This window comes from Pteropus medius, unplaced genomic scaffold (genome assembly GCF_902729225.1).
Source record: "Pteropus medius unplaced genomic scaffold, Ma_sr-lr_union100, whole genome shotgun sequence".
In the NCBI taxonomy this organism is placed as follows: domain Eukaryota; kingdom Metazoa; phylum Chordata; class Mammalia; order Chiroptera; family Pteropodidae; genus Pteropus; species Pteropus medius.
Window position 1 is genome coordinate 19,011,771 of NW_024349519.1, and position 23,215 is coordinate 19,034,985.

Consider the following 23,215-nt stretch of genomic DNA (forward strand, 5'->3'; position numbering starts at 1 on the left):
TGAATGGCCTGAGGAACAAGGAGGAATTAATTCAGCCCAGGGACCACACTGATCTTGAGGAAGTACACATTCCTCTCTTCAACATGCTGTTCCCAGAGATGAAGAAGTCCAAATCTAGTGTGGGTAGTAAGCAACTGACATGAGGAAAGACAAGAGAACTGTTTTAGAGACAAAATGAATAATTAATATTTGACCTACAGCATATTAGTGGAATAGGACAATGAAGAATTAAAGATGTTGTCTAGACTTCCAGATTATGTTATAGTGGATACTTTAACTGAGCTATGTAGTTTAGGGCATGATGTCATTGAATTAATAATAACTCTGGGATGTCGATATGTCAATAAGCTTTGTGTGGAGAAGATGAGTCAGAGGTTTGCCTCTGGATATATCTGCATTCAAGTATTGATTCTATGACCAATAAGATGTTCTTCCTTGAGCAACAAATTTAACCTTTCTAAGCCTTATTTTTCCTTATCCATGAAATGGAACAAATATTGCATTACACGATATCTGGCAAATGGCAGTTTGTATGTCAGCATTATATTCATTAAACAATGGAGTGAAGAAATTCTATTTTTCCAGATTAACAAAGTTTAGATTATTGAAAATTAAATTGTTCCATGTTAAGATAACTAAAACTAAAAGTCTTGTCTTTCATGTATTTAATACTCAATATTCATTTAAGATAATGTGGGCATATTTCTCAACTTAAAAGAAGCTCTGAAACTCATTGTAAGATGTTAATGATTGTGGAGAATGCACAATGATATCTTGAATATTCTCTCTTTTACCTGTAATTGACTTTCTATTCAGTTTTTATATTTCTGTTAGGATGGGAGTTATAAATTCACTTTATTCCTCACATAATCTAGAATGTTCTTTTTTTCCTCATTGAGTATGGCTTCTTCATGTATAGCTTCACTTATTAGTAAGCTTTTCATATAAAAATGACAAAAATTTGATAAGTTACAGTGGATAGTTACTGCCAATCTCCATTCTGTCATTTTTATTAATAAAAATAAATTATTCTGGGGTAAGAATGCATGCTTTCTAAATAGTTATTTATTTATTTCTTGAATACATATGGATTTTTAAAGCTCGAATAATCTCACATTCACTGAAAAATCTTTTGAACTTCTACATGGCTATTGAAAAAAAATCAAAGGAATAAACTTTTATATAAAAAAAGGAAGAAAAATACTTTAAGAGGCAATTCAGTAAGTGAAGTCAGATTGCTTCTTTTTATCCAAGCAGCTGGCACAGGCCTCAAGTTTTAACCATATGTTTGCCTTACTCTACTATTAAAAAATGACTAAACATTAAATTTTTCTTAAATATTTTTCTTCTATATGTGACGGTTTTCCTAAAATCAGAGTAAGTTTTTGATAATGAAATGGAAGATTTAAAAAGTCACATTATTTAGAACTCTACTCTTAATACTGATATATAACAATAGGCCATTGTATGGACTTTGACTTTTGTCTGAATGAAACAGAAGAATGACATGGTCTGACTTACATTTTTAAAAAGGTCACGTTAGCTGCTGTGTGAGAAGGATGATAAAGGTGCAAGGGAAGTAGAGAGACCATTATAAAGCTATTGTGATAATGATATAGGGAAAAGATGATGGGAGTCTAGACCAATGAAAGTGATGAGAAATAATATTCTGGAAATATTTTGAGGAGAGAGAGTCAGCAGGATTTCCTGGACTTTGCTTCTGAGAGGAGAGTCAGATTAAGAATTTGACCGGAACAACTGGAACTGGAAATGATCATCTAGAGTTTGGAATGTAAGATCAAGAGTTCAGTCTTAGACACGTTGAGTGTATAAATGTGGAGTTTGTGACCGATGCCTATGTTGGGAGTACTGGCATATAGATGGCATTGAAAACTATGTAACAATAAAACTAAAGGAAAGAGGATAGATACAGCAGAGAAGAGAGGCTTACGGGCTAAGACCATTATCAGTCTTTGAGAGAAAAAGAAGATGGAGAAGGTATGTCCAACGAGGGAGGAGGTAAGCTAAAGAATGTGGGTGCCAAGTGGAGAGCATATTTCAACATAGAAGGTGAGATCAACAATGACAACTGTTCCTAACAGATTATGTAAGATGAAGACTGAGAAACAAGCATTAGATTTAGCCATGCAGGTCACTGGTTACACTAATGGGAAATTTCAGAGGAGCAGAGAAACAGCCTGACTGAGGTATACAGTAGAGCAGAGGAAAAAAATTGAAGAAAGTGAATATAGACAACTTTTTGTAAGGGTTTTGCTGCAAAGCAGAGGAAAAAAAGGGGGTGGCTATTGGTGGAAGAATGAAATAGAGTTTTGTTTTATTTTTAACTTAAGATGTGAGAACTATTTGTAGAATATAATGCCTAAGGTTTTATATGTTGTAAGAAACAATATGGAAATCACAGTAAAACATCAGCTTTGGAGTCAGAGTGGGTCTGAGTACTAGTTGTGCCAGTTATTTGTTGTCGAGCCTGGGACGAATTAATTAATCTTTGTAAACATCAATATTCTGATCTATAAAATGGAGATGACAATACCTGCTACGTATTTTTGTTAAGCTGAGATAAGATTATATATTTTGGAGCTAAACTATGTTGATTGGAATATGATATGTGGTCAAAATCTATGTCACGTATAAATAAACAACGCAGTTTTTCTCCTTAAGTATATAATCCAATAATGAAATGTACAACCAATCATAGTGTAATGGCACATATTAATACAACATATGAAGAATGCTATGAAATGCTAGAAAACGGTAAATGTTTTTAATGGAAATAAAATAAAATGAAAATAATTCTTGGTTGATGTAACTAAGTATTGGGGAAATGAAAGAAACTTTCGCAGGGAATATAACACTTGTGTAGTCTTGAAGGAAGAGCAGAAATGTATATCAATGTAGTTATTCTAAGAACACTAATAATTTTCAATTTATTTTGAGACTTTTTTCCTCTGAAATTGGCTTTAGAGTGATATTTTTCTCTTGAATTGTTTATATGATGGAACATAGTTGTCATTTGAAACTGGGTCTGATTTTTTTTAAACAAACAGGAATAAGTTTTAATTCCGAAGAATAATTTTAGTAATTGAGCTAGTTAATAATATTTTTGAGGAGTCACTTATGACATGAAATTCATTCATTTGCCCACCTACACTTACTGGACTCTTATTCTGTCTGGTGCTATGTTAGCTGCTAGGGATACAATGAAAAAAATTGTAAATAAAGTAAAAAACAAAAACGAAAGATCATTTAGCAGAAGCAAAAAGACACATTCAGTAAAGGACCATTGAGGAGTAGTTTGTGGTTCAGACCAATCAACAGATGAAAAGGTAGCCAGTTTTTTTTGTTTTTTGTTTTTTTTTGTTTTCCTGAATGACACGGGGAAGGATTTACAGAGAAAGTGGAAGAATATCTTGAAATACAATTAAGTTACTCTCAAGGTGGCAGTGAAGGCATCATGCTCTTGACAGACGGAGGACTCTTAGCAGAGGCATAATTTCTTAGTTCATAGTTAGGATAAGTAGATCAGATGCAGAGAGTGACTTGGTGCAGGGGCAGGAGTAGGGCTAACTCTAGAGATGAAGATTCAGAGACAGAGACAGGCAGGGGCCAGACCACAGAGGGCCTGCGTGGTGCTCTTAATGCTTTGTACTTTACCTGGGGAACTGGGGAAACACTGAAGAATTTTACAAGCCGAGCTGATTCTGTGCAATGAAATGGGACTTTGTAATTGAAGGTCAGGTATTTGATCAAAGGAGTAAGAACTTTAACCAAAGTAGGGGAAATAAAGGTTGTCCCAGTCTTAGACTAAGGAAGATTTGCTTTGGGATAGGAAGAACCATGGAGTATGTAAGAATTAAAGAGTAAATGTTATGTCTCAGGACATGTCTCCATTGATTGAGATAACACTAAGAGCGAGATAAGTGGTGTTATCTAACACCATCATAGGACTCCTAGAAATTTTGGCAATTTATCAATAGGAAATACCATATTGGGAGTCAAATAATCTCCAAAGAAAGCCAGACCTTCTGAAAGGGCTAATAGAAAGTAAGCTGAAGAGTTTTCTTCCACTTTAGTGGGAAGAAAATTGGCTTTCAGTGAGCAGTGGAGACTCCAGCAAAATGACTGAAAGACAGCGGAGTAGTGTCATAGGAACAGCAAGGAAAATAATCAGTAACCATGAATCCCTATGAGTCCCTTGAGATTCTGAGTAAAGTGAGGGCTTGAGGTGGGAGAAACAGGCGAGGAGGAAGGCATGGATAATGTCAAAAAGGTACTTTTCCTTACTGACATAATAAACCTCTATAAAACGGGGAAGTAGGAGCCAGTCACTCCAAATTAGATGGCAGCTTACACAATACACAGATAATTATTGTCAGAAAACGTCATTGTTAGAAAAAAAAAATGTAATGAGCTTTGTGAGAAAATAGAGATTACGTATGCTATTTGGTAACTTCTTTCTTCTTTGTTATATCTGGAATCCTCCTCCCTCCAACTCTAAATAGAAGGTATTTTTTTTTATCCACAGTCTATCAATAATTAATAGTTCTCCTTTTTCCAATTTCCCTCTTTGATCAGTTGGATGGTGTGGATTGGACACTTGTCTAGGTTTTTAAATGGATGTTTAATCTGTTAAATTGAATAGTTTATCCATTAGCACTAGCATATTTATCATATCACTGAATCAAATCAACTGGTAACATTTTTAAAAAATCACATTTCACTTAAAAACAAAACAAAACAAAACTCTTAATCTTTATTAGATAGATGATCCTGCCAGAATAAAGATTAAACTTACGTTTCATTCCAGTTGACCAAGAAAAAAAACAATTTTTTGACTGGAATGTTTCTGTAGTTTCTCACTTGGCACAGCTTCTTTCCAGCATATGTAAGCCAACAGGAAAAAGAAAATGCTTTATAGCTAAAAAGAAACAACACTGATTCAATAAGCTGAGCACTATTAAGGAACCAGTTTTCTGTATAGGTCAATTATTTTTATAGCTAAAAGTCAAATGATAAAGTGTTGTTTGCTTGTATAAAATATATTTTAAAAACTAATTTAAAAATTTATGATGGGTGATGTAAGCAAGATGGAAGAATAGGAAGCCCCAAATCCTCCTTCCCTCAAAAGATACCAATTAAACAGTAATATATGTATCTATTCCCTTTGTGAAAAATCCAGAAACAGAGGCTCCTGCACCACAGGCAAGTGCAAAACCAGCTACATAGAAATCAGTGAGAAAATTCATGGTACTCATTTTCTAGAGTGCGTCCTCCAGCAGATCAAAGGGAAACTCCCAACTACCAGCTTTTCCTTGTAACATATGTCTGGCATTAAAACATTTTAGAGAACTATCCAAGGGATTGGTTTCTGTTTTGCCTGAAACTAAGTGCTAAATAGGAATAGGTGCTAGATTAGGGCCCCTGAGAACAAAGGTGATGATTTGAACTAATACATACTCACTTATTACCGTCCTTCCCTTCACAACTCCCCTGCCCTCCCCGGCTTAGTGCAATATAAATAGGAGAAAACCCCCAACTCCTGGCTTCTCCCTGGGGAGAGAAAGAGTTGGAGTATGTGTCCAATGTTCCAGCTAAGGGCCTGGTTTCTGTCTTTCCTGTCCTAGAGAGTAGACAGGATTTGATATATTCTAGTTGCCTGGGGACCATGGACCACTGAGAACAAAAAAGAGCTGGGTGGCTTGCTGCTACTCCAGAGGATCTGTGGGACAGCAGAGAGAGGCTGATGGAACTTGGCCTTGCCACTGGAGATGGGGAGAGGGGAATGGGAAGAGTGAAATGTGCATCTGGCTTTTTCAGGTTGCTGTATGAGAGACTGGTTTCTGTCTTACCCAATTTAGAACACTGATGGGACCTGACATGCCCTGGATGCCTAGGAGCAGCTGAGAACAAAAAAGAGCTGTACAGCTTAAAGGAGCACCAGAGAATCTGCAGTGATAGAGACTAGAGGGAGGGAAACCATTATTACCTCCTGAAGAAACAAAGCCTCTCTGGCTGGGAATTTAAACACAAAAACCCAGAGAAGATACACCCACAGAAAAGTTTGAAAGGCCCCCAGAATATCTAGCTGGGCCGATTGGTAACATTCTTTCCCTGTAAGAAATCAGTCCACAACGACTGCAGAGGCGGCTATTTTTTCAAATGCACAGATACCAATACAAAGTAACAAATACATGTTGAAAGAGGGAATCATGGCCCAACAAAAGGAACAAAGTAAATCTGTAGAAATTGACCTTAAAGAAATGGAAATAGGAGGGAGGGGAAAAAATGGCATAGTTGATAGAGGCTTTGTTCATTCCTCTTGAGACCACATCAAAGTCATGACAGAAACATGGAGCAAACAGCAAGCAAAGTCATCTGGGATCTAGATGAACCGCAGCACTACAACTGGGGATTAAAGTAAGAAATTAACCTGCAATGGTAGAAGGTAGGAGGTGGCGAAGACAGGAGGCTGCCCGGTCCCAAGTGGCTGAGTGAGACAGAGGCTGCAGCTGCCCCAGACGCTGCAGCCCCTGAAAGGGGTCATGTCCCCAAGTGGCTTTCTCATTGACAGACTTGCTTGCTCTGAGCACCAGCACTGGCTGGGCTGCTGGGGGGCGGCCTAGGAACTTACAGGGGGACTTTGAGTTGTTAGAGCAAGGGCTGGAGGCGAGGCTCTCTCCCCAGCAGAAGTGCTAGCAGTATCCATTGATCCTCTGTTGATCCCTCCCCGCTTTCAGTGTGCGTAATTAGTATCGCCATAGCTGAGACATCACGGAACTGAATAACAGAGGTCGCTCAGTCCAGAGGATTCCTTGAAACTCTGCCTCCCCCAACTTATGACCCCACCCAAGCCACATCCAGGTGTGTCCTTGGGGAGTCCAGTGCTCCTTGTTGAGCCAGCCTCAAGACCTGTTGGCAGCTAGCCTCAGTTTTTGGCCTGGCCTCTTGAGGCAACTATAAGCACAGCGTCTGTGGGTTGCTTGCTGAATCTTAACAGGTGGCCTCAGAAGGGCATAAGATGAAGCTAAACTTGGCCTGCAGTTGAACTCTTATTTTGTACCTACCAATTTGTTTTTCTTAATCCTTTACCCTTTTTCATCCATAATTCATTAATTACTTTAAATATGAATGGACAAAAAAAGATATATTCTATGCAAATGATAATCAAGAGAGCAGGAGTGGCCATATTTACAATAGGCAAAATAGACTTCAAGCCAAAAACTTTAAGTAACAAGAGACAAGGACATTAAATAATGATAAAGGGGTTAATTTATCAAGAGGCTATAACAATGGTAAATATTATGCACTCTAAAGTGAAGCCAATATATTAAGCACACATTGACAGAATTAAAGGGAGAAATAGATAGCAACAGAATAATACCAAATGATCTCAATACTGGCTATAATGGATGGAATCAGAAGGAAGCTTAATGAGGAAACATAGGGTTGGACAACCCTATAGATCAAATGAAACTAACAGATATATACAGAACATTCCACCCAATAGCAGGAGAATACACACTCTTTTTCAGTGCACATAGAACATTCTCCAGCATAGGTCACATGTTAGGTCACAAAACAAGTCTTAACAAATTTGAGAAGACTGAAGTCATACCAAGTGTATCTTCTGACCACAAGAGAACTAGAAGTCAATAGCAGAAAGAAAACTGGAAAATTTACAAGTTAATAAAAACTTGTAATAACCAGGGGATCAAACAAGAAATCAAATCAAGAAATTAGAAAGTATCCTGAGAAAAATGAAACAAACATACACTATTCAAAAACTTATGGGATGCAGCAAAAGCAATACTTAGAGACAAGTTTATAGCAGTAAATGAATGCCTACGTTAAAGAAGAAAGATCACAAATAAACAACCTAACTTTAGACTCAAGGAACCAGAAAAAGAACTAAGCCCAAAGTTAATAGAAGGAAGAAAATAATAAAGAATAGAGCATAAATAAATGAAACAGAATGGAAAATCAATAGAAAAAAATAAGTGTCATACCATGCTCTATGCATATAGCTTTATCTGACTATATAGTTTTTACATGAGAATTAAAATTAAATGTATTAGTAGTGAAAAATTATAAGAGAACATTCTTTAGAGTAGCAATTTATTATATTACACATCAGGCTTTTAAAGTTCATTATAAAATCAAAAAAGAAAAAGCATAAAGGAATCAATCATCCCTTGGGTTCTAAAGAAATGTAGATAGAGAGATAGGCAGTTTTTTCTTTTTACATAAAAAAGTAAAACTTCCTTTTTAATTAATTCTATAAATATGTTTACAGTTCAGTTATTTGCAAAAATTCAGGCTAATATAACAAATATTTCTATTTTTACTAAAATTATTTCTTATAGCTTTTCTTGAGAGGCTAAATACAGTGAGTACAATAAATCCATTAATAAATTATTCTCATCAATTTTAACTGATTTAATCAGTATTCTCTTATAGATTTAACTCACAACTTGACAGGAATCAGAGTAATTTTTTTTCTATTTTTTAATTATTCTCGATTTTCTTGTGTGTTTCTCTTTCTCTCTCTCTTTCTCTCTCCTGGTAATTGGAATTGATCATTTAGATTCAAACATTAAAAAAAGAAAATTTTAAGACAATTGCTAAGTAGGATGGGTGTTTTCTGTTTCCATTATGATATATTAACAATACACAGTTATTTTTAATATGGAAAATGGGAGTAGACTTGAGGGAAAAACAACATGAATTAGGAAAAAGCTAAAAAAATGATTTAAAAAATAAAGATAAATTAATGCTGATTACATTTCAAAAATTTATGAATGATTTGCTCCTATAAATAAGAACAAGACAAATTATACTCTAATTAGAAACTATGCAAATATTAATACTTTTGTGAAAAACTCACTGCCACTCACCTGTGCACCCAGATCTCTGGAATGTTGTGAGCTGCATACACTGTGAAGCTAAGGTGGGAATGGAGCCCAGGGTTTACAAAGGAAACACTATCAGGTGTATTTAGAGGGTGGAAATCTGCATAAAAGCTGCTGCAATAGACATCAATTAGCTGGTAGATGGATGTGGATAGTTCAGTTGTCACTTTTTCTATCAAGCCTAGGAGGGAAAATGATAGAAATCAGGTCATCTCTGAAGGGTCATATTTATCATTACCCATCTATTATAGCTTTGAAATTTATTATAATAACATTTAAATAAAATTTAATTAAAATGACCCTCCATCAACTGAAGCCAATTAACCATCTGTGCCTCTATATGTAGCCTGGGTTAGCTGTTAGTAGTGTAGGTAATTAATAAGCTTTCATATCTTCAGTTGCAGAAATTTGGAAGCACAACCTTTAATCACAAATCAGGGTTTTGGACTGTTAATTTGGCATTCTAATCAACTGTAATTTGCAATATTTTTGTTTTAGGTTATAATTGTTTAGAATTAATTTTCAGACAAGGACCATGTTTTCTACATGGCTTATAAGTTCTTCAAACAAATTCTACCTAAAAAGTTAATTATAATAAATTCGATTATGCTTTTTTGTTTACCATTAACTGAACGCTAATCATACATTGCACTGATATAAAAAGAGAATGGTAATAGCACATGGCTGGAATCTGAAATAAGCTTGAAATAAAAGATTTATGATGTTTACTAAATCTCCACAAAATCAAAACAAAGCCTTACTGGGGTTTTACCATTAGTTATTTAAAGGGAGTCTATTGATTTTTCCTGAAAGTGACTTGAAGTATCGTGAAGAAAAAAAAAAGAAAGACTAAGTACAGGAGCTAATAGTTTTCAAGGGTGTGACTCTTTTCATGCAGCCCATTTATTTCAGGTCACATGAAAGGGTCACCTGATTAATGAATTTAGGTAGGCTTTCCTGAGAATGACTTTCTTTCTCCTGATAAACTCTCTTTGCTGGAGAAATTCCTACCTGAGAGGTAGAAAGAAGTAGAAGAGACCGATGAAATGGATCAGGTAGAACTGGTAGCTTTGATCCAAATCAGGAAAAATGGCACCATTACAACAGAGAAGCTTATGAGAATGGGATTCATCCCGGGGGTGGTGTTCAGTGTCAGATCTCTTAATGGAGGACAGTGAATAGCATCCACTGCTGGCATTTTATGTGCAGTGGTGAATGAGAGAAAGATTATAATTATTAATATGCTCACTATTTGCAATTATTTTTCTTTTAATATCCAACTATAGTAGTATTATAAAAGTTAAATGAATAAACTCCAATAAAAAAGATAAAATGATTATTATTTACCCAGATGAAGAAAATCTTGAATTGACAATTATTTAAGTGACAAAAGGGTTTTAAGAAATGAAAAGAATGTATGAAACGAAATGTTATGAATGAAATGTCTGGTTCCCTTCACCTCCTCCTCCTCGTTGTCCCCCTGATGGGCTTTGCTGACAGAATCTAGAAGGGGGCTGGTCTGGGGTAGGGGGGCGTCACAGGGCTAGTTGTGGTCGTAACCAAGGACCCCTCAGTGCGGATCTGCTGGTGGTCCTCGAAGTGACCACATCTAACAGGCCTCATGCAATCCTCGAAGCCCCACAGCCTCCTTAAGCCCCACAATCTCATCTGGGTAAATGAGAGGCAGAAAACCACGCGAAAGAAACCAGTCTGATCTGATCTAAACTTGTCCCTCTTCCATTCTGGGCCAAAAATAAGTACTGAAATGCTGCATTTTAGATATTTCTACTTTTCCGCCACCTCGTCCTGGAGAAATGAAACGTAACCGCAGCGTGGCCTGTGGAAGGAATGCAGAAGGAAAGAATTTTCTTAGCAGCTCCCACACCAGAGGAACTGGGTGCAGGGCTAAGGAGGAGTGCCGGGCCTCGAGGCGGCCTCAGGAGCTGGACATCTTGTCAGGAACCTGAACCCGTGTCCCTGAGGGTACTAACTGCTGCTAGGCCACCAAGTAGGCAATGCTGACATAGTTGAGTAAGAGGCAGAGCCAACCTCCGGAGGGAACAGGCGTGTCAGGCACACACAATGTAGTGGTGGATGACTTTGGCGCGGCAGACGAAGATCTCGTAACCATCCTCCTGCTGCTTAGCATCCACTGGCTGGATATAGTTTTAGAAGCCAGCCTCGATCCAGGCTCCCCTTGGGAATACTGCACAGCCTCCTCCTTCCAGTGACATAGAAGGGATCGGCCGCGATAGGGTGCCTTCTCTCAGCAGGTCTGTGCTGACTTCGCAACCTCCTGGCAAACTTACGAGTTGTAGACCTACGGGGCTCAGAGTGCAGTCCTTTTCCAGGGAAGCGTCTAGTGGTACTGGAAGCGCCTCCACGAGGGAGATGGCCTGCATGGCCTTGGCTTTGTAGTGGTCCAGACTGGACCCCAGATTCCAGGTTCCTCTTCCGCGGGTTGAACAGGCACAGTGGTTCTTGCCTGTCCCACTTGAGGTTCCAGACGCCGGGCCTGGGGCGCCTTTCGCTGCCACTTCCCGGATGCCGGCGATTCAGCATTTGAGGCTCCGCGTATGCGCATGCACTCAGGGCTTCTCCACTGCCACTGCTGGACATAGTGGAGAAGAACATGGCGACAGGCGACCGAGCTCCCGGGGCAGCAGAAGAGTTTACAGAACAAGTAAGCACGTCATTAGAAATTATGTTCTTAAAAATCTGCTGTGATTTGATTCCGGCGTGTGCCTAGTGAAGGCGCACTGTACTGTCGTTTATTCAAACCCACGTAAGTCGTTTCTGAAACCCAAGTTGATTTTTGGTTTCTAGTTGTTTTGAAAAGAAAATAGTACGAAGAGCTAGCTTTTTCTTGCAGCAGTCTGCAATGTTCCGATGCTCAGACATTTGGATACTCAGGAGAGAGGCCAGCTTCAGTATGGGCTTCTTTCCACATCCTGTCCTTCACCAGGTCTATCCATAATTAAGCGTTTTTGTTATCGTTCAGCACATGCTATTATTCACTTAGTTATTCATAATTTTTGTACAAAATTTATTAGGTGGCCAAGTTTTACTTATTTGCTGTATTTCTAAAATTACGCTCTTTGTCGAAACAGCCTAAGGGGACGAGCATAGTAAAAGGGCTGTAATTAAAATTCTCAGAGAAATCAGCAGTAACAATTAATGAGACAGAAGAGTAAAGCAGAATAAAAATAGTCCTAAAAAAGGCCTCATCACACTCTGGAGGCCAACCAAAAGGGATTCTCCTGAACAACAGGCGTCAGAGAATTATAAATTTATAGAAACATCTTGTTTCCTGGTCCCCAAATGATACTGTTGGTACTCTGTAGCAGAAAACACAGTCTTGTTAATAATACCCAACATTGTGCAAATAAACACACATCTCAAATGAATCATAAAGTTGGGTCAGAGAACTTATTAACTGAAGTCTCAGCAGGTATTTTGGGGAATCTTAATTATTTTGATAATTACTCAAACTCTACTCTTTACTTTTAGGCAGAAATACAGTTCTTGGTTATAATTTGTCTCTTCCAGGTAGTATAGAGAGGTGTACTCATGTATTATGCTTTATTTCTAGCATTCTGGATGAAAAATGCATTTCAAACATCATCAGAATGTATTGAGGACTCAAGATACTGGGCTTGGTGGTGAAATATGGAAACATAATATTTATCACATCTCATTTTACTTGGGGAAAAAGGTTGTAGTATCATGACATAAAGAAACTGACTTATTTATGTCATTAAAATTCATTAATTAGAATCTACAGTGGTTTAGCATAGAATATAAATCTCTGGGAACATTCCTGTGCAGTTTTATTGGATCTCGTATTCCAACCCTGGGGGAATATGAGCGAGGAGATTTTATTCCAGCATTCCTAACAGAAAGGAAGAAAGGACCAGTTCCATACAGAATACCTCCACCCGTTCACTCCACATTCTATCACTTGGACTCTGTGTTACTAATATTGTTGGAGAAGGTCCACCCCTTCTCTTCCTCTAAGGTCTTCTGGAGTTTTATGAATGTCTGGAACAGGGTTTTTCCATAGCACAGTTTTTCTTTTTCTTTTTCCTCCATACCCTCTGCCATCTTATTTTTCTCTGTGATGTGAAGTGGAAAGTTCTTCAAATATAATTGAATATCTTCTTTTGAGTGGTGGGAATTAGAATTGAATCGATATTCCTCTGTACATAACTTTCTATTGAAGACAATTAAGGGTATAGAAGACAGGGCATGGACGGGTATTTGTGCTTCACTGTCACCTCTGAATCCAAGAGTGTTTAATATCTGTGAGCCAGACAGTTTCCTTAAAGATACTCAGAGTGTTCATAAGCCAAATATCATCTGCCTATGCAAACAAGAAAATCCCTGACCACACTGCACATTAAAGATGATCATAGTTCTTATGCATATTAGGAAAACTGAGGGTCAAAGAGTTTAACTCTCTAAGTTCACAAGGTCAAAAAGTGGTAGAATTGAAATTCAAAACTTATTGTAGAAGCCAGACTCTCCTCTGCATCCCACTATCACACATCCACTATTTTCTATAGAGGCAAAGTCCTCCTTGTGGCTTGCGGTTTTATAGGCTCAGAGCCTCTGCAAACACTGCTTATTCCAGAATCTAATCCTTCTATTTTTTAGTTAGATTGGTCTTTCAAATAGACCTTGACTTTAAATTTGAAATTAGTGACTTTGAAGAAAGACGTCTGCTACTTTCCTGATATTCTTACATCAAAATATAATTAGCTAAATAAAATTTTACAGTTTCTTGAAATGGTCATAAGAATATTTTCAGTACTACTTTGATTTTTATAGATCTCTTGATTTTTCCCATTTTTTAAAAAATGTTAGGCTAAAAGTTTAGAGTGCGGATAGTTATTCACTTGCAGAATAATCACTTCTATTAGTAAAAAGTTTTAGCAAAACATTTTTACCTCAGAAGACATTTTGTATGTGTTTGTGTTACCATATTTGGATGAAAAATTGAATTATTTTTGGTTCTATAACTTGGTTTTTTAAAAAATGGGTACGTATATGTTTTACCTTTTGCTGAAGTCTCAGAATTTTGATGAAAATTCTAAAAAATAAAAATGGGTGCAAAGACACACTAGTTATTCAGAAAACAATTTCACAAAACAGTTAAACCTTTAATATCCCATATCTAAACATAGATATTTCTCTGGCATGATAAAAAAGACACTTTCTTTTTGTCATATATAAATGTTGCTTATTAAGCAGAGGAAATCTAAATTGTAAGATGGAAGAAAAGCCTGAATATTATAATGAACAACTTAGGTTATTTGATTTTTTAAAAAATAAATTTCTAGAATAAGCTCAGCCTTTTTCATACTATTAGAACAGTTCTACAGATATAGAGTAAACTCAATCCCCCTTCCGCAACCATGACTAATCTTTTGATATAGGCGCATTTTTAATTCTATCTGTTTAGTGTGTTCTGTTCTTATTAGCAGTCATTCAGATGCCAGTTTTGGGCTGCAGGAAAGAGGGCTGGGTGTAAGTGGGAAAATCATATAGATCCACTATGTAATTTCATTTTTTTCTTTCTTTTTAGGATATTGAAAAAATAATAGTAAAACACTTAAGATCATCTCCTAAATTAAAAAAAATACTATCTGAAATTTAATTATTTCGTGGTCATTTAAGTTCATATTCATTAGTATGGTGGTTTTGTTTATTTATATATTTGTTGGCTTGTTTATTTACATTTATTTTTGTTGCAGACCTCGATTACTTTAGTGGTTTGGGATTTGCTAGTTTTAACTTCATTATTGTGAAAATTATACAGTGATTCACAGATTCACTAAAAATAAGGTTTCAGTCCAAATGCAAATTCAATTTTATAATAAGGTCTATTTAAAAATGACACTAGGTTTATTTTTAAGTAAATCTAATTCATGAAAAGTTTGATTTCTCAAATAAGCTAGGAAATAATTGTCTTCCAAAACAAGAAGCTTGCTACAGTATTTCTTTAAAGAGAAAACACTTTTATCATGTTTAAAAGGCAATTAAACCTATATACAACTTTTCACTTAAAAGCATCATTCATGTGGACTTTTTCAGAAACATTTGTCTTGGATAAAATATTTCACCTGATCATAGTTTCAACCACTATTCTAACAACTACAAATAAAATCTTTACTCCATCTATGTGGTTGAGACTATTGAAGATGTTAGCTTGACTTAACTAGAATTCAATTTATTCAGAAATAAAAAGCTGTATTTTAAAATCACCATGGCAGCCACCTACAGAACAATGTGTAAGGCCATATTTTTCACTTTGTGGTTCATTTATTGTATAAGCATTTAATTGAAATATATTATGTGAGCTTCTGGAATATAATTTTGGAGGATGGAAAATTGTTTCCAGTGCTGAGTGGGAGTATGAACTAGAGTACAACTGCATTTGTGATATAATTCTTCATCTTGCCAAAACTCACATTTAATAAATACCTAATTACTTCCCTGTGTGGCAGGAAACAGTCTCTTGCAAGTTGACCAAAAAATGGAGCCACGAGAAAGGAAAGGTTCTCAAGTTTGAGTTTGTTGGCAGAAGACTAGTATTTCTCAGTGTTTCTTTAATCTTGGTTCGTGGTGGGTGGATAGACTGAACTACTTTGGCATTGTTAACTGCAAGCAGTTGGTTACTGCACAAATTCTGTAAAATATACTTATGATTTGTGCCAACATTCTTGTGTAGGTGGGCTCATAGTTAGGATAGAAAAAGGGATGAACAAAAAGTCTGAATGAAGGTGGTGTAGAATAAGCAAACTTTTAAAGTTTTCTCAGAATAAGTAGAATCTGTTTATTAGGGGATGTTGAACTATCGATTTTGGCCATTGACATATATGAACTAAAACTGATAATTGTCAACTCTTTTCTTCATTTCTATGCATGAATAATAACATACAATTGAACGCTAATACACATACAAGAAAAGTGAAATGTGAATAAGAGCTTTCCTTGAGAAGTATAATTATTCATAGCTTTCCTAAGAAATATTCAATTTCTCCCTGAAGGATACTTTTGGCTTCAGCTATATTGAAAGTTTGATATTTCAGAGAAAATTGTCATTTGTATTCTTTTAGAGAGTTTCAGAAAAAGAATGTTTTAAAAGTAAAGCTTTCTATATCTAGTAATACTTTAACATCATTTGAAATATCTCATCCTAGAATTATATCTTTCTCATTCTTTGATCAGTTGTTTCTGCTGATTCACTGAGAGCTGGACATAAAAATGGATGAACAACCAAGTGGCCTTAACAGATGGGAAGGCACTTGTTCACATTCATGTGTTTGGTCTCTCCTCTGTCAAAGACTCGCATTTGTCACGAGGCTGGTGGTAATCAATGAGGACCTAAGTGGTGCTTATGTGAATTAACACCATCCTGGCCACATGGGGAAGATTCTCAGAAACTACCACCAGCACCACCCCTACTATTTCCAATAATAATAATGACTCTCATTCAAAACACTATCATCTAGATTATTAGTATTAAAATTATTTTACATTAATTTAATTATCGACATTATTTCTAATACTTAGATAACATATTTCATCACAAATTATTAATATTATTTTTAATAGTCATAAGAACCCTGCAAATTCTGTTTTATTTTTCTGTTTTAGAGATGAAGAAACTTGAAACTCAGAGAAATGAATTAATTTTCTAAAGGATATTCAGCTAGCAAGTGGTAGATCTCGAATTCAAATTATGTTTGCATGACCCTAAGCTCTTTGCATTTTATTATCTGCTCTAGGTGCTTGTAATGTCCCCAAAATGTGATAATCTAAGAAAAACTAGTTGTTGAAAGTTAATTCTCACTACCTTGTTATCCTGACTTAACTTTAGCTATTAAAAGATTCTTTTTAGAATTACATAATCCCCAAGTTTTCGAGTTATCAAAATATTTATTTTGAAAACATATTGGTGATAGGCTTTTCAAGACTATAATTTTCCCATTCTCACACAGAATAGAAAAATAAGATAAGATTAGATATGATCACATCAGATTTCTTACTTTGGTATCATTTGAGAAATCCATGGATTTTAATACCTATACATGAAAACAGCTTCGGAGACTATGTAGTTATTTCATTTCCTTCTACGATTGGAAAATATGAGTAGATATTTTCCCATTAAGAAAAATTTAAGGAAATAAACACATATCTATCTCAGATGTTCAATTTTGGGATTTATTGGTTATATTGTTTAAATTTTGATTTCTTCATTGCTTTGTGTTTTTAATTTTTAATAAAAGTTTATCTTGGAAATCTTTTAATTCTGTGACTCCCTTGCCCTTCAGAGTCATCACTGTTATTGATTGTATATGTAAATAAGGTATTTAAATTTCTATATTTATTATTACTATTAAATGACAAAAAAACAAGTTCTAATTAAAATAAGATATAGAAAGTCCAACTTTAAAAAATTACTGATCTTTTTCATAGTCACATATTTAAAACAATAAGCACAATGATTTATATGTATTAATACTATAGTTGTCTGCTTTCTAAATCAATCTTTTTGAAATTTCAAGGCTGGCATATTCAAGGTAATATGACCTCTACTGTTTTTTCCCATGCAGATAAGGATGCATGTAATCACTCCCTCTTATGAAGATTCACATAAACTGGCATGTGTATAGAGACTTGGGTTCTAAAAATCTCTATTTTGCCACTTATTAATTCTCTATACACAAACAGTGTAAGCAGCAGATTTTAATAATGAAATGAACATGAAAATACCTACTCTGTGGCATTGCTGTGAGGATGAGTTGAAATAAAATAAAAATTAAAAGAAGTAATATATGAGTGAAACTATTTTATTATTGAAATGTACTATTATTGGTTATTATTATTATCATAATCATTATATCCTTTTGCTTTAATCCCTTGCTAAACTAATTATAAGATTGAATGGATTCATTGTACCAGAATTCTTATTCTTTTTCTTGGGCAAAAATGACACCTACATCAGATTTTTGAGACTAAACAAAAAAATCTTATAATATTCATTTTTTTAAACTGAAAAAAAAAAGCCCATTCATCTAGATTGATTGTATGATTGATTTGTCTCACTTAGAAGTTATATTGTAGTTATAAACTTCAAAGGTGTTAAGAGATTTTCTTTTAATTTAATTAAATCATTTTGTATAATGGTCAAGTTTTCATTACCCCCAAATGACTGAAATATGTATACACATACACACAAACGCATATATAATAGTTAGTCAAGTCTTTAACTCTTCTTAATTAATTATTGAACTCAGGTTTAAGGTAATTACTGTTTAATAAATGAGTGTATTTACCTCTGCTTTTCTCTGAAGAATTTGATTTAGTTCATTTATAGCGTCTGTAATTTGTTTGGTCTCCACGCATCCCAGAACACTGCATATATTTTTGACTTCTTCAATAATATCATTCACATTTTTCTGTAGATGAAAAGAGTCATATCTTAACAGTTTATTGAAATCGGGAGGACACTAATTTATCTTTATATCTCTCTTTCCATAAAGAGGTAATAGAATAAAATGTACTTGTTTGTTCCCATGTGAAAGAAGATTCTCAAGACTGGTTATCCAATGTCCTGAGCCACAATTTGCATTGAGAAAACGCTTGAAAGGAGGACTGTTGAGATTATATATATCAACTCTAACTCTAATTTAACATTATCTAAAATAAAATGGGAGAGAGATAAGGGGGAAATGGGGAAGAAGAAGAGAGGGAGAGATAGAGGGAGGGAAGAAAGATAAAGAGAGTCATTTCTGCAAAATACTTTGAAAACAAGGCAACTGACCGCAGACCCATGTAGAGTTTCAGAATGCATCTGTTTTTGTAAGCAGTGTGCAAGAGGGCAAAATTATTAAAAATCAGATTTGCAGAGCTCAGAACAAACTTGAGACAATTAAGTCTGGTGTTAGAGTGTTCGGTAATCTTTTGATTGTACTATCCTTGAAGCAACTGATGTTTCAAAAAAATTACTGATGACACATAATTTATAGTAGTGACTAGCTCATCTTAAAATAAAAATTGCTGACTGCACTTACGATAGTTATACACAGATTTCATGGTCACAGCTCTAAGAGCCTTTCATTAGTCTTTTTATTTCTCAGCTTTTGCATGTTCTTAAATTAGCTTTCATTAAAAAAAAAACTGCTCTATTTTGAGATTATTCTTTTCTGTATAGTACCATTAACTGTGTTGAGAACTATCTCTTCTCTAATTCTGTAGTAATCATCTTTTACTCTACAGTATTTTTATATACTTCGTCTATATCATTAATGATTGTTGTTTTTCAAAATATATCAACTCTGTTACCAGCATCCCAGTCATTCTAATAGCAGATTAGAATAGTTTATTTCAAAAAAAAAAGTGGGAAAATATTCTCCCCCACTTTTTTTTTCACTCAGAGAGATGGATTCACGACACAAGATAGTTTTGACTCTAGTTTAGATTATTTTCTTAAAACATTATCATACAAAGACACAAAATGGGTATTATATTAAGGGAATACAATTTGTTTCTTTTGTGGAAAAACAAAACTTTTAGTATGTTGCCAGTACCTCATATATATGGTTGTATAAACACTGAGATTGGATGGCAAAAACCTAGGAAGAATAACTAATTAACACTATGAAAAACACAATCAGAATTCTAAAAATGTTAACAGACTTGATAGATGAGCTAAAAGTAAGAAGATGTGATTTAATTGGTGTATGTTTTTGTCTTTCACAGATTAAGAAAATACAACCACTCAATTATAACATGGGGAAGAAAAGGGTATGAGTAATTAATGTGGAAAAAAGTCAGTTGTTTTATTCATGTGTGACCTTAATATGAATCAATATGTTAAGAGTCCCTCCACATTTTCCATGTATATAATCTGAATGAGGGTTTAGTTTGGGATATTAAACATTTGAGACTGGACTTGACAAATTGAATTTTCACAAAGGAGAGCAACCCAACTATTAATATACTGTTATTGTACACATTCAAGACATTATAGTGGACTTTATATTCATCTCTGAAGTCAGGTTATATGTATTAAAATCCTTGTTCTGCCCCATTTCCACCTGTGACCATTATCAAGTTATTTAACTTATGTGGGCCTATGTTCTCTCTTCTGTAAAATTAGAATAGTAATAATTAATTATAGGGTTGTTGTAATGATGAAATAAGATCAAATATAGAGAAGCACCTGATAGAGAATAAGGGCTAAATTTTAGCTAATTAATTCATTTTTACTTAATTAATTTCTATCTATCCATATAGATTTTTCAGTTTATTAGAACAATCAAACACTGTACATGCCCAGATAACTAATAAAATGAAAATTAAAAATTCATAAAAACCATGAGAAGGGTACATAATATATGCTATGTTTAGTTTCCATTCATATGGTCCAAGTACATATGTGACATGTGAACTTATGAAAATCCATAAAAATATTACTAATTAAAATAACTGCAAATGCTGGGTTGACTTGGATCACCCAGTAGCTAATTTACTTCATCTCTTTCTCTAGTCTTACAGTGCTTCTAATCTATTTATCTCATTTAATCTTTAAAAATTTTTTAAGTTAAATATTATATTCATTATATTTACAAATCACTAAGATTACTACAATATATTAAGTGAAATATTGCAATAGTAGAATTAACTTGGTGATTGATTATTTGGATGTGAGGACCAATGGAAAGGTTGGATTTAAATGATTATAAAACTTCATTCTTGGGAAATCAAGAAGATAGGGTGCTATTAATTATGGCAGGAAACAGGCAAAATGGGAAGATATTTGGTGGAATTGTTATGCATATAGTTTTGATACACAGAGCTTGAGTTTCCAAGGGGACAAACATGCAGACATAGCTTTCAGATATGTGGAAATGCAATGGTTCTAGCTCTAGCAGTTGTTGTACTGAGAAAACACACACATAGCACACAATATAAACCCCATAAACAAGAAAAAATGTAAACATAAAGCTTCGCCCAAAACAAAGACAGGACAAAGCTCTGGGTGACAGAAATTAAAAGAAGGAACCTAAGTCCAAAGCAGAAGCTTCAACATTGAGGTTGCAATAATCTGGGGAAAATATCAGACTAGATTTAGGCCTTCAGGGTTAGAGATTGGTTTTATTGCTAACATGGGATAAGAGCTGAAATTTTAGATCTAAACTAGTTGGTATAGTAGGGAGAGGGGCAGGGTTGAAGCTGATGTCTCTGAATAAACCCCTGACACTGGATAGATTGTCACTTGCAAAAGGTGGGAGGAGAAAAACAATGCCTACTCACCAGGAGAACTTTTGAGGAAGGCTTTCATTACCCAGGGGCTTTGAGTGAGGGAAAATGATTACTTGAGAAACTGTGTTATGTGTAGCTGTGGAGTATTAATACATTCCCTTCTCCTCAAAATATACACAAGTGTGCATATGTGAATTCACATGTGCATGCACACACACTTCCCTGCCACCCCCCACTGGTAAGAATGGAATAATCAATCTGATTACAAATCCCATGATGGGTGATCCGCTATAGGAGAGATTCTACAGACACTAAACAGGATTAGTGCCTGATTTGAAGAGAAATCAAAGCTAGATTTGAGCATTATTTTTATGGAGACAATACCTGGGCAAGAATTTGGATGTGATTGTCCAGAGAGAGAATATAGATAGAGAGAAAAAAAAAATTGAAAGCTGGGTCTATACCACTTCAGAATGTCTAATATTTAGATGATGGTGGAAGAAGTTTGGGTCACAGATGGAGCAGACAGAGTGCTGAGACATAAGCCATAACACTAAGATTTAATGGAAAAAAAAGGAAAGTTAAGTTGATGGAAACTTTGGCTTGGAAAAAAAGAAGAAAAGGAAAACATGATAATCACTCTTAAGCGTTCGATAGCCTGCCTGCCTTCCTTCTTTCCTTCCTTCCTTCCTTCCTTCCTTCCTTCCTTCCTTCCTTCCTTCCTTCCTTCCTTCCTTCCTCCCTCCACCCATCTCTCTCTCTTTCTTTCTTTCTTTCTTCTCTTTTCTTTCTTTTCTTTCTTTCTTTCTTTCTTTCTTTCTTTCTTTCTTTCTTTCGGGTGGAGGAAGGCAGCAGATGACAGGCGACGAAGCAGGCAGTGGACGGCAATAGGCAAGCGGCATGACAAGCGGTATGCTAAGGCCCAACAAACAACCATTCCATCATCATCCTGCCATCATCCGCATCCTGCATCCATCATCCCAAATGTCCCATCATCAACCATCATCATCAAATGCAAGGCAAATGTCAACAATACCTTCCATTTTCATTTTCCATTGTTCCATTCATTCGTCCGACAATAACAGCCTGACAACAGACAACTGTATATGAAACAGAATAATGACAGCAGACATTAGGTATGCAATGACAAGTATGGCGGAAATGGTGTTATGAAGAAGGCATGACAGGGAGATGACATGTATGACAGGCAGGAAGAAGGAAAGCAATGACAAGGCAAAGGAAGGCAACAGAAAGCAAACAAGTGACATTTCTTTCTTTCTTTTTGTTTCTTTTTCTTTTTTTTTATGGCCTTTCAAGTGAAAAGGGTCTTAGATTAACTGTAAATAGCTCTGGAATGATAAATTGGAACAAATTGTCACAAATTTAGAGACATTCATTTTGGATTAATATTAGAAAAAGGATCTTTGCAAAATTATTTATTTAAAAATTGAGTCGGCTGCCCTGTAAGTAGAGAGTTCCTCCACATTACAGGTATGAAAGTGATCAGGAATGGTTAGAAAAGATTTTCATTACATGGTAGTTTGGACTAGACTCCCTCTAAATTATTCTTAACCTTATGACTCTAAGTTGATGAAAATAATCATGCTGAGATGTTAGTTTGTGTGCTATATTCCAAGCTTATTTTAGGAAATATATGATGTACCATAGCCTCTGAAGGAGCAACATTCTAATACTTTAAATATTAAGCTTACCTTAAAGGTATTTTGAGCATTGGAGAAAATCGGTGACAAACTTTTCTCTGCATCTCTCTGGAGAAAAAAACAAAACAAAACAGAACACCATAAGGTTCCCTTCTCCCTTTCATTTAGCTGTGATGGACGCCAAAGTAATATGTGTTTAAAAAGCCATGTAATGGCTTACTATTTTTTAGTCTTTAAATGAACCTTAATGAATTTCTATTTACATTTACATACTAAAAATTATCAAATTCAATTTAGTAAGTTTGGAGACAAATTTAGAATTTAGAATTATTTTCTTTCCAGGTTCAG

General features: G+C 35.2%; 1 protein-coding gene and 1 pseudogene across 3 annotated transcripts in view; both read right to left on the reverse strand.

Moving 5' to 3' along the window:
• The window catches only part of PIK3C2G (phosphatidylinositol-4-phosphate 3-kinase catalytic subunit type 2 gamma), a 275,531-nt gene that overhangs the window by 187,313 nt on the left and 65,003 nt on the right, over nt 1-23,215 (reverse strand). For 2 of the 3 annotated variants that reach the window (XM_039882575.1, XM_039882573.1), the window contains exons 9-12: nt 18,275-18,397; nt 13,989-14,022; nt 8,916-9,111; nt 4,817-4,939 (exon numbers count right to left, since the gene is read on the reverse strand). In XM_039882575.1, the coding sequence (XP_039738509.1) occupies nt 4,817-4,939; nt 8,916-9,111; nt 13,989-14,022; nt 18,275-18,397 (476 nt within the window). The remainder of the gene's footprint in view (nt 1-4,816; nt 4,940-8,915; nt 9,112-13,988; nt 14,023-18,274; nt 18,398-23,215) is intronic. The other variant, XM_039882574.1, reaches the window with a different exon arrangement.
• LOC120618577 (serine/threonine-protein phosphatase PGAM5, mitochondrial-like) lies at nt 11,000-11,564 on the reverse strand (annotated as a pseudogene).